Source organism: Stigmatopora argus, chromosome 5 (assembly GCF_051989625.1).
Source record: "Stigmatopora argus isolate UIUO_Sarg chromosome 5, RoL_Sarg_1.0, whole genome shotgun sequence".
Taxonomy (NCBI): domain Eukaryota; kingdom Metazoa; phylum Chordata; class Actinopteri; order Syngnathiformes; family Syngnathidae; genus Stigmatopora; species Stigmatopora argus.
In genome coordinates, this window is record NC_135391.1 from 17,736,872 (window position 1) to 17,749,454 (window position 12,583).

At 40.5% G+C, this 12,583-nt stretch overlaps 1 protein-coding gene across 2 annotated transcripts in view; it reads left to right on the plus strand.

Annotated features, from left to right (window-relative positions):
- Positions 1-6,403, plus strand: part of LOC144074943 (doublesex- and mab-3-related transcription factor 1-like) — a 29,595-nt gene extending 23,192 nt beyond the window's left edge. Inside the window, exon 7 of one of the 2 annotated variants that reach the window (XM_077601650.1) lies at positions 5,647-6,401. In XM_077601650.1, the coding sequence (XP_077457776.1) occupies positions 5,647-5,798 (152 nt within the window). In that variant the 3' untranslated portion in view covers positions 5,799-6,401. Of the gene's footprint in view, positions 1-5,646 lie in introns of both variants that reach the window. The other variant, XM_077601651.1, reaches the window with a different exon arrangement.
- The last annotated feature ends 6,180 nt before the right edge of the window (positions 6,404-12,583 follow it).

Below are 12,583 nucleotides of genomic sequence, written 5' to 3' on the forward strand. Positions count from 1 at the left end.
CTAGATGGACAGGCCATTTTGCGAGTTGATGGGGCCCGGATGGAGATTGAACATTGGGGGCCGAGGACACTCACCCCGCCCGTGGTCTTCCAGCAAGGACAGATTGGTTAACAATACGGAGGGCAAAGGGTCCTCACTGCTTAATTAGCCTCTGACCCTAAGACTGATGCCTTCTCTCAGTTGGGACGTAATGGCTGCCACTCCGAGTCAGCAATGCTCATCTAATGCTAGCATAATAATACCAATACAAGAGAAGCACTACTTCGATGTCCAGTCATGCTTTTGCTTTAGATTTCAATGAGTTTATCTTTAGTAGACATCCAAACTATTTGAATTGGATCAAATGGATTGGACGTCACTTGCCCTCAATGGCAGTTATTTTAAAGTTAACTTAAAATACACTAACACCTAGAAATCACTTCTAAAAGATTAAATGTAAATCTGTTTTTGTTTAACCCTTGATAGGGCATGTGGCTTCTTTGGTTTTTACAAATCTTCAAAATTATTATTATAAATAGATAATTGTATTTTATTATTAAATGTTAACTCATCCTCATAAGGGTTGTGTGGATTGCTGACTTCAGGTCAAATGTTATGAGACTTGCTCATTCTCCTAGAAAAGTGCCTTAGAACCTTTGATCGCAGGTGTTCATTTATGAAAGAATAAAAAGTTACTGAAAACTTTTTTTAAAAATTAAAAAATTTAAGATGCCATTTCTTGTCACTTCTTGTTAATTACGAGCCATGCTTGTGTCACCTATTGAATTTGCTGACTTCGTTTTATTTTGCGGCATTTCAATGAGAAATATACTCGGTTATGACCCGCCTTAACAGTCAAAAGTGAATATTTGAAAATTCATAATATTTAAATGAGTATGACATAAAAGGTTCAGTTCAACACAGAGCGCATCGGCCTCAAAGTGGGGGACCTGGGTTCAAATCCAGGTCGGTGCACCTGTGTCGAGTTTGCATGTTCTCCCCGGGCCTGTGTGGGTTTTCTCCAGGTGTTCCGGTTTCCTCCCACATTCCAAAAACAACCATGGTAGGCTGATTGGACACTCTAAATTGCCCCAAGGTATGAGTGCAAATGGTTGTTTGTCTCCTAGCTAGCTCATAAATTGGGAGTAGATTTTCACCCCCATTCCCTCCCCCTGTATGTTGATAAACCTCGAAAGAGTCTATTGTGAACTACATCAACATACATAACTGCTGAGCTTTGTTTTGAGACTAGAAGAAGCAAAAAGTTAGATCTTGTGAGGTTGACTCCCTGAAAAGTTGGAGGGAATCGGTGTACAATTGGTGGTACTCGGACCACACTTTGAGGACCGCAAATTACCATTGAAAATATATTTGAGTCGATTGGTGTTATTTTATTTCTGTTTTACTTTTTTGTGTTACTGCTTTATTCTCAGCTTCCAATTTGGGAGGAAAAAAGGAGAAGACAGGTAGAGAGCAGAAAAGATTTGGGGTTAAGGTTCTCCGTGTGAACATGACGCAGAGTGCCGTGAGCCGCCATGTTTAAAGGCTGACTGCCCTTTGACTCAGTTTTCCGGATCATTAAATAAAGCTTGGCCGGCCGAAGATGACAAGCCACAACACACACACGCACACAAAAAGCCACACACGGGAAAGTGTCCAGGGACATTTGGTGCTCGTATCGTTTTAATGAGAGTCATTTCATCCCGAGCTAACCTTGTCACGTGACAGGCTACTTTTCATTCTCAAGATTGAATTGCTGTTGCCGCCATAACAGCTTGCGCGACCCTGGCAGCAACTCATTTCTTTAGAGACTTTGTCTTGTCCGTCTTTCATTCCTCTTATTTTGTTTTTCTTTTCTTTTCTTCACTTCAAGGTAAATGTCATTGTGGAATGCCTTGACTCAAAAATAAATACAGTTGTGGTCAAAAGTTTGCATACACTTGTGAAGAACATAATGTCATGGCTCTCTTGAGTTTCCAGTTATTTCTACAACTCTGATTTTTCTCTGATAGAGTGATTGGAACAGATACTTCGTTGTCACAAAAAAACATTCATGAAGTTTGCTTCTTTTATAACTTTATTATGGGTGAAGAGAAAAAAGTGATCAAATCTGCTTGGAGGTGAAAATTGTGAATCGGGGGCGGCTTCTACGCGAGAAATTGTAAAATTCAACGATTTTAAGGCAATTTTAAAGGGGTGGCGGCTTTTATTGGAGTAAACCCTCACCCTCTTGCTACTGTGACAACGAAATTTCCCGAATACGGGATGAATAAAGTTATCCAATCCAATCCAATCCAAATATGGTATTTCTAGTTTCCAAAGTGTTACACCGAGGAGAACAGTGACGATCCGAGATTGCGATCTCTCTCAGTCAGTTCTGTTTTCTTAAGCGTTATCTCGCCCTTATGATGGCAATGGCAATGTGCATGCTGGCTCCAAGAGAGGGATGATCTTGTCACATGTGGGCTTTTGTTGGTCAGTGTGGCAGGCAATGATTGCACTTTGATGCACTCCCCGAGTCTCTTTAACCAGGTTGAGCGGGAGGCGAGTGACGCCTCCTTTTGTTCCGCCTCACAAAAAGAAAGGCAAAGTCTTTCATCGCCGGGGCAAAAGTTCACTTTAAACTTTTCCTTGTTCCCAGATCATTGAGTTAATGAAAACTTATTTTAGCAAATAATGTGTCAATTCAATATTTTTTACTTACGTGATGGTGCTGAATCAATACATTAACCAATCTATTCCATAATAAATTTGGAATTAAGATATGTAATGTAATCTATTGCAGGCATTGGTAATAAAACTCATTTATTGGTTGTGAATGAGTTACTAATGATAAATTCATCTGTTGAATAAGTTTTTTGATTAATTGATGTATTTAAATAATTGGCAATGAAGCAGAATCATGGCAGTCAATGAGTTAAAGATAAATTAATCTGTCGAATTATGTTTTTAAAAACATGAAGTAAAACATATTGCCAACTAATGATGATATCGTAATTTTGCAATCTAGGACACTGGTTGCCTCATTTCCATTCGTGGTAATAAAACACATTAATTTGCTGTGAATATGCTAAAGATAATGATAATCCTACTAACAAGTATGCAATTAATTGATTAGTTTCATAATGTTAGGATTAAACTAGGTAGCCCGCATGTTCTTGGGGCCTTGTGTGCGTTTCCCCCGGGTATTCCACTTTCCCCCCACATCCCATAAACACGCAGTGTAGGCCCTTGTGAGCATAAGTACAGTAATAACTTTACATACGAGTGGGCCGACATACGAGCAATTTAAGTTATGAGTAAAATTTTGAGCAAATATTTATCTTGAGATACGAGACAAATTTTGATATACGAGCATACAGCGGACGCGAGAGGCTGCTCATAAGAACACCATGGGCACTGTCTTTCTGGTCGCAACTCCCTCGTGTAATGTCTCTACAAGCTCTGGGTGGAGCGTTGCATTTTTGCAGTGTTTTTTTCCCCGTTAGTCAGTGCGAATGGCGAAGTGATCGCTAATACGAGAGGAGTATTTACTACTTCTCGTTGGCAAGTGGTCATGCGTTATCCTATTGTGAGGACATTTGTGTGCATCATTTTCGGAATATTTTGAAGGGAAGACAAAAGCAAACAACCCTCGATAGGTTGCATCTGAAAGTCAGGGTGGAGGCGGAGCAAATAGAGCCAACCCCGAAGAAAAAAGATATACAAATTTAAAACAAAATTAGAATTAAGTTTAGTGCAAGGTTAGATTAAATTTATTTTGGAGTGTGTCTGCATCGTAATCCAAGTTCATTTAAATTTATTTATGTTATGTTAGGAGCGCGTTGCCGTGCCAAGTATCCTAGTCGAAATCATTTAATATTTTGATAATTTTGCACTTGCTCTGTATTCCAACCTGTTGCTCTCAATGGTAATAAACACAATTATGGCATTGAATGAGTTAATGGTAAATGTCATGTCAATAGATTAATCTGTCAGTTTCACTTTCATTCAGTGTCATTCTCATGTTGTTTTAATCTCTTCCATGTTCTGTTTCATTCTTACAATATGTTTTCTTGACATTTTTCATGTTATACTCCAGTTTTACTCAACATGGATACAAGTGTTAAGACTGTAACTTCATTGGTAATTTCCGCGAGTGTATAGTTAGTTAATTAGCCATCACTAATTGTAAAAACTGAGTTGCTACATGAGGCAAATTGACTATAAAAAAATTATGTGGTGCTGGGCTTTTTTTCTCAAACAGATGTGAGCGAGAAGTGAATTAGACAGCAAACACGGGAACCACATCCTCATTTAACACAAGCCAGCACCTTTAATTACCAATGGCATCCAAGCGCGGAACACAAATGGCATCCTGCAACCCAACCATACCTGTTAATGATGGAGGGGCCATTTCAAAGTGGTGACACAATGCATACGTGAAAAAATGTCAGCATTGCAAATGACCTTGGTACATTACTAATGGGAGCATTGACCAATTGTATCCAGCGCTCGTTAGGGCATTTACTGCCAATGGATGTCTATTAGCGTCAATTGCAGCCAAAGAGTATATCATCTCATTTTCTGAACCGTTTTATCTTCACTAGGGACACGGGGGGTGCTGGAGCCTATCCCAGCTGACTTCGGGTCGGAAGTGGGGGTTTGCTGGCCAGCCAATCGCAGGGCACAAGGAGACAAACAACCATTCACGCTCACACTCATACCTAGGGGCAATTTAGAGTGTCCAATCAGCCTACCATGCATGTCTTTGGAATGTGGGAAGAAACCGCAGTACCCAGAGAAAACCCACGCAGGCCCGGGAAGAACATACACACTCCACACTGGTGCACTGACCTGGATTTGATCCCAGGACCTTAGAATTGTGAGACCAACGCACTAACCACTCATCTCCAGGGCCACCCGCCAAAGAGTATAATACATTTAAAATAATATTTTATTTAACTAATGAATGGCACATACGATCCTAACAATAACATAATTTTGCTGCCAAAAAACTTCCACAAATTGCCACAAAAAAAAGAAATAGTAATAAAAAATTATCTGAAATTAAAAGAAGTAGCGCAAAATCACAAATTCAAATATGGGCCGGAGATTGACAGCAAGTCACCGAAAATACAATGCAATCAAGTGATCTAAATTCAATAGGAAGTGAACCTGAATCAACAGGAAGTTGCCCAAAATCAATATGAAGTCTTCCGGAAACCCAAATAAACCCAAAATAAATAGGGCGTGACCTGCAAAATGCCCCAGAATGAACAAGAACCGATCAGAATCCCCCCAAATCAACAGAAAGTGAACCAAAAATTTCAAATAATTCACAGAAAATGATGCCATGAAAGCAACAGGACATTACCCAAAATTGCCCCCAAAAATCAACAAGGAGTGACCAAAAAATCTATAGTTTGTGACCCCGAAATTTCCCAGACTATACGTAAGTGACCCATATCAACAAGGAATGACCTGGAAATTCACCAAAGCTAACAGGAAGTGACCATGAAATAAACCCAGAAATGCCCCAAAACCAACTGGAAGTGGATAAAAATCAACAAGCAGTGACCTGTAAATTATTAATCTGAACGAAATGTCCTTATATTATTTCTGTGTTTCCTTTTATGTTTTTATCCACTAATGCTGCCTTGTTTTTTGTTTTGTTTTTACATGCAGCTGGCAGCAATGTCGATGTGGGCGCCTTGCAGGACCTGCCATCTTACCACTTGCTGGTGGATGTCAACTCGAAGCTGGATGCCGACGACGTCGACAGCTCTGAGTCCGACCTGTCCGACTCCCTCGTCATCGATGAAGACAAGGGGCAATGAAATCCGACTTCAGTTTTTTAACAAAAAAACATTTTTAGATTTGAGTTAACAGATAAGTCCAGTAATCAACAACACCAAATTTCCCATTTGAACAAAATGGCCTTTTTTAAACTCCAAAAATAGTTTTATAATCCTCATTTTCCTTGTGTTGATAAATTTCTTGTGTCTTGTTGTGTAGGCTTTTTTTTCTATTTTAACTCATTGGCTGCCATTGACGGTGAAAATCGGGGGGCGTTCATTCGCCTCCTTCCAGTCAAAATAGTTTGACATCTACTGTTGGCAGTTGATAAGTTAAATGTCAATGACACGAATAGATGTTTAATCCAGTAAGTAGTGCACATTTTCTGCAATCAGTCAGGGCTAATCTATATATAATTAATGTGATTCAACTGTCCCCCCCACCCTTTTTTTGCCTGAACTTCTGATCTAATCTTTAAAAGACTTGATTCAAGTAATCCTTACCCAAATAAATTAGTAAATAAATATTGCAGTGTTATCCGAGACCAGAACTGACTTGTATTTTCTGGAAATGTTTTAAAGGCTACAGGAAGTGACTGAGACATGCACAGAATTCAACAAAAAGTGAATAAGAACTGCAAAAAAAAATTAACAGGAAGATCCAAAATCAAGAGGAAGTGACTCTAAATATCCAAAAATCAACAAGAGGTGACCCGCAGTTGTTAACTGACCTGAGCAGAAAATCCATAGACAATTTCTCATTTTCTGAACTGCTTTATCCTCACTAGGTTCGCGGGGTGTGCTGGAGCCTATCCCAGCTGACTTCGGGCCAGTGGTGGGGGACAGCCAATTGCAGGGCACGAGGAAACGGACAACCATTCACGCTCACACGCATACCTAGGGGCAATTTAGAGTGTCCAATCAGCCTACAATGCTGTTACGATCGCGCCGAGACGTCGTGGCGCGATCGGAGGGATTTGGACCCAGTAGCGGGGAAGCAGGAGGAGGCGAGACGAACTGAGCTCATGACAGTAACTTTAATGACTCAAAAGCTTTACAAAATAACAAGGACTTGTACATCCCAAAACGAAACAAAACCGGAGCAGGGAGAACTGTACCTTTGCGGCGATGTATGCAGTGTCACGCAGGACGATCCGACAATGATTAACCACTTCTGTGGTGGTTAAATACACACATCAGGAAGTAATCAAGGATCACTTGCAGCTGCTCTAACCTAACGGCAAGCCAGGAGGGACAAACGAGCCGCTCCTGACACATGCATGTTTTTGGAATGTGGGAGGAAACCGGAGTACCTGGAAAAAAGCCACAAAGGCCCGTGGAGAACATGCAAACTCCACACAGGTGGACAGACCTGGATTTGAACCCAGGACTCCAGAGATGTGAGGCCGACGCGCTAACCACTCAAGCCGCTGGGCCGCTCTTGTTCTTTAATTTTTATTGATATTTTTCATCACTTTTAACATTTTAATTTGTGGAATACAATGATAATTAATATCAACAGCAATGAAACTGTGTAAGCCACCGGATGGTGCCTCGGTTCACTCGCCTGACTTTGGTGCGAACAAGTGTGAGATCGATTCCTGTGCGGTGGCGGGATAATTTTGACTGCAAATGTTTTTTTTGGTCTTTTTGCATGCCCTACGGCTGACTAGCGACTAGCCTAGGATGTAGGTTGCGTGGTCAGTTGGGATAGGCTCCAGCAAACCTTGCGAGGATGCGCAGTATGGACGATGAATGATAATGATTATTACAGTAATCCCTCGAATATCGCGGTTTATCTAGACCAGACATGGCCGCGATAATTGAAAAATCGCTGTAATAGGGTCACCCCTATTACAACATTTTTTTTCTTCAGTGCTGAGTCCTAGTAGCAAGAGTGGCTTCCGCTTGCGAGTTTCAGCATGGATTTTCATATTTTTATGAACTTTAATTAAAATAATAATAATTAATAGCAGAAAAAATCACCAATAAGTGAATTTGCGATAAGTGAAGCCGCGATCATCGAGGGAAGACTGTACTAAGATAAATAAAGGCCCAAAAATAGCCAGTTGCTTGTTAAAGGATGAACTAATTTGTGGTCACATTTGTCCAAAAACGCTGATGCAAAACATTTTTTAGACTATATTTTCAGTGGATAATGCAAAACACCATCCGTATGCATACTTCAGATAGCATTGACTGAAATAGTCGTCCAATGAATTTGAACAAGGACGGTTGGCAGCAAGTTAACCTCCCAGTTCAAATGGATTGGACGCCTCCAAGCGCTAAACTCATTTCCACTATCCATAACACTAGCAATGAAAGAACTCATCACAATAATTCACAGTTACTAGCTATTTTTCATGCTGTGGTTTTCCTTTCTTCCAAAACATTCTTCTTCAATTTTTAAAGTTTATGTAGCTACAAGTTGGTTCGTGGCTCTCAAATGATGGAGAGTGGCGGAAAAACAAAGAATAGTGTTCTTTGTGCTAACACTCAGCGGGTCGCGCCCCATCTGCTAGAATCAATAACACCGCCGTCTTGTTGTTCTTCTTTCTTTCTTTCTATTTTTTTTTTATGAAACGCACTTACTCTTAATTTCATCCCCGAGTGGTTTTAGAGAGAAGAATGTGGAGTTACCTATAAGCACCGCGCCACCATAAATCAGCGACGACGCTAGTATCGATTGATGCTGATATATCACACAAATTTACTGTCACTTCTGTTTTCAATTAAAGATACAATCAGTCAGATAATGACTTAATTGGATTTTACGCAAGATTGGCTTTTACGGCCGGCACTTTTACGACTTTTGATATGGGAGGCTGTTTTATCACGGGGAGAACAAAGTGTCTGCTATTGCCTTTTTTTGTCCTGATGTGACGCCTCCTGGTGGCTCTTTGTGTTCTTTTCACCTTCAAACTTTAACGTCGTGTTTCATCATGAGAGATTTTAACTGCAGGGGTGCTTTTCTCTTTAGATTTCGGATTCACGGATGCGACCCCAAATTTTTTTTAAATTCATTTCTAATGGCAGAAACCTTTTTTTTTCAAAATGCTGCATGTCTTACTCTTTCTCAAATTCAAGTAACGCATTGAAAAAAATCAAGGTAAAACCAATTTTTGGGCAAAAACATACAACTGTCTAAACATGGCCACACAATTTTAATGCCCCCCATCATGGGGGTGCGGTGTTGATCAAAAGTCATACATTTTGATATTCCAAGGAAATAATAATATTACAAAAATAAATTAATACATGACAAATAATAAGTCCATATTTTAATATTACAAGATTCAAATTGTATTATTAAAAGATTTCAGCCATTTTGTTGCTTATTTTGTTAACGGAAAATGAAAACGGAATTTATTTTCCCATGTATAAACGTTTGGCGACGTAAAGTCTGTTTCACCACAAAACTCCTTTTTCCCCCATAATATTTAAAGATTGCAGTAATCTTGTGGAAAAAAGTCATAAAATTACGAGAACAAAATTGATTCATTATTTATTTCTACATCACGTGAACCTGGAAGTTGTTCAGTTCTTTCGGACTTCAATATTTGGCGATGTGAGGTCGGTGTGAAAAATTAGATATTTTTGTGTGTTTATTTGATTCCTGTTTATAACACTTTGCTAAGAATGACTGTATATTGTAAATACAGTGGTACCTCGACATACGATCGTAATCCGTTCCGAGACTGAGATCGTATGACGAGCTTTTTGTAACTCGAGCAGACGTTTCCCATTGAAATGAATTGAAAACAAATTAATTCGTTCCAACCCTCTGAAAAAACACCAAAAACAGGATATTGGATTGGAAAAAAAGTTTTAGTTCTTCTAATTCGCCATATATTGACAAAGTAATAAATAACGAGTGGTTTAATAGTAATGAAATGTGTTTAATAGATGTAAAATTAGACGCATTTCGCAGAGGGGAGAGACAACGACACACACGAAGTGGGGGGGAAAGCGGGCGGGTGGGGAAATGCAAAGTCCGCCCAGTGCTCGTAGATATATTTTATAAACGAAAGAGATGCAAAAAAGACAGTGCCATGGCCACCTGGCTTGGTCGCATCATGAAATTTTGATCGTATCTCGGGCGACTTATTCGATCGAAATTTCCGTCGTAAGACGAGAATGTCGTATGACGAGCGGTCGTATGACGAGCGGTCGTATGACGAGCGGTCGTATGACGAGCGGTCGTATGACGAGCGGTCGTATGACGAGCGGTCGTATGACGAGCGGTCGTATGACGAGCGGTCGTATGACGAGCGGTCGTATGACGAGCGGTCGTATGACGAGCGGTCGTATGACGAGCGGTCGTATGACGAGCGGTCGTATGACGAGCGGTCGTATGACGAGCGGTCGTATGACGAGCGGTCGTATGACGAGCGGTCGTATGACGAGCGGTCGTATGACGAGCGGTCGTATGACGAGCGGTCGTATGACGAGCGGTCGTATGACGAGGTGCCACTGTATATAGGTGACCGAACATTATATTAGCAGATTTTGAGCTAGCGGTGTGCCTTGAGGTTTTTGCAAACATGTGCTGCAGCTAAAAAATGATTTGGAAACTGTGTAGTACTGTGATCCTTCTTCACTTCGCGGCTTCAACTTTTACAGGTTTACTACATTGCAGATTTTTTCTGAAAATAAAAAGAAAAGGTTTATAAAATTTCAAAATCCATGCCACTCCCCTGTCTTCCGCTTGCCACTAAGGAAATGGCGGAGGACAGAGTTCTGTCACTCAACTCAGCACTGAAAAAATGGCAGGCAGCGGGTGGTGGCTGTCATTTTCATCCAAATATAGAGCTTTCTGAGCCCCTGTGAGGATGGCTTTTTATCAGGAATCCGAGCCCCGTGGAACTTTAATCTGTGGTGCTTATTTGAAAATAGAACTTGGACTGCGAATTGTACCACAGAGAGCATCAGCAAAGGGGAATTTTTCTTTTTGAAATGTGAAACACGGGCAACATTATGGCGGACGGCGGGGTCCTAAACCGAAAATAGAGCTCAATCAACAGACTCCAGGAGTGTCGTGGTAGCGCAACTAATGGTGGAATCTCCCAGAAATATTTCCAAGTGCAAGCGCCGGGCGACGTTACGGCGGGCGCTGTAGAGGTATGACTGTACTTTTATTTCTGTAAAGGCGCAAAAACATGTATTGGGGTTGTAATAATGGGGGTGATCTTACTTTGGGGTTTTTCGTTTGTCGGGGCCATGTCTGGGCTACATTAACTGCGGTATTCGAGGGATTACTGTATAAGAAATCAGCCAACCCAAACTCATCGGAAAGTGACCCCAAAAAAAGGAAACTAACTTGAAATGCCCACAAAACAACGAGAATTACCTCTGGAATGTGTCAAAATATACAGGAATTGACCCATCATTACCCCAAAAACAACAGGGAAGTGTTCCAGAATCAACCCATTGTCTACTATTGACAACAGTACATGTTTATTTGATTTAAACTGGGAGGCACAAGTAACTAAGAAATCAGTTTCCCTTTTTAAAAACTGGTTTACTTCCAAAATGTGCGAAATATTCAAAACATTGCAACGCATTCTTAATCATTAATTTTCAACAAAAGTTCCAATATAAGTATATTTTCTTTCAAACTTAGAAAAGATAGTAAAAGCACGTTGACATATTAAACACAAATTTGACCACATTTATTTAATATAATTACAGGGAAAAAAATCATTGGGTGTTGTTTGTTTTTGGTGTTCCAGCGTTATTTATTTTTTGTCTGGGTATCCTTTGGGTAACGTTTGTCTGTGTGTGTGTGGTGTGGGGGGAATAGGGGGTTCTAGCATGTTTTGAAAGGTGATTGAGACACACGGATGATATTTGTTCCCCAGAGAGACGTAAATCTGCTGCCCTGTGACAAGGAGGCCCGCCCCGCAATCAGCGTCCCCTAATCACTGTCACCTCGGCAGTCTTTTGGCTGTTCCCCCTGATCGGTTAGAAGGGAAATAGACTCCATTCCTGGCCCCATTATTCTAACGTGCGTCCAAATTGACCACATTTAAACACGACAAATGAACAGTGGCACCTTGAGGTAATAGCGTCATTTTTTTCTGGGATCATCGCAGTAACTTGAAAATCTCACGCTCAGGAATATTTCTATTGTTGTTCCACAGAGCTTAAAGGTGTATATGGCTGAAATCATTTCTTTACTGACTGTCAACATGTGTTGCGTCATTGTCTGTGGTCCAATATCTGGAGTCCAATCCACTTGAACCAATCATGATCTAACCATGTGGTGTCCAATCATCCTTTTGCCGTGAATTGAAATGATTTTGATACTATTAGATGTCCGATCCATTTGAAGTGATAGCCGTGTAGCAAATGAATGGGGTTTATCTCTAGTAGAGGTCCAACTTATTGGACGTCCATCCCTGCCAGGGGCCTGCAATAAATTAAATACTATGAGGGAAAAAAAACTGTGAACCAGTGTATTTCTGTTTTAATTAATATTAATTTCATTAATTTAGCTTTTATTAACAATGTATTCATTCATAACTGTATCTATAATTGCATAAAAATAATATAAAAACAAAGTACTGATTATTGATTCATTCATTTTCTGAATCACTTTATATATCAATGGTGGGCCGTGCATTTCACACCTAAGCAGTGCTACGTCTGAAAAAATCCAACCCTCAATAAGTATTTTATGGCTATAAAACTGGGCCGCCCGGTGGAGTGCGTGGCTAGCGACACTCTAAATTGCCACTAGGTATGGGTGTGAGTGTGCATGGTTGTCCGTCTCCTTGTGCCCGGCGATCGGCTGGCCACCGATTCCATTTCCCTGAGCACTTTCT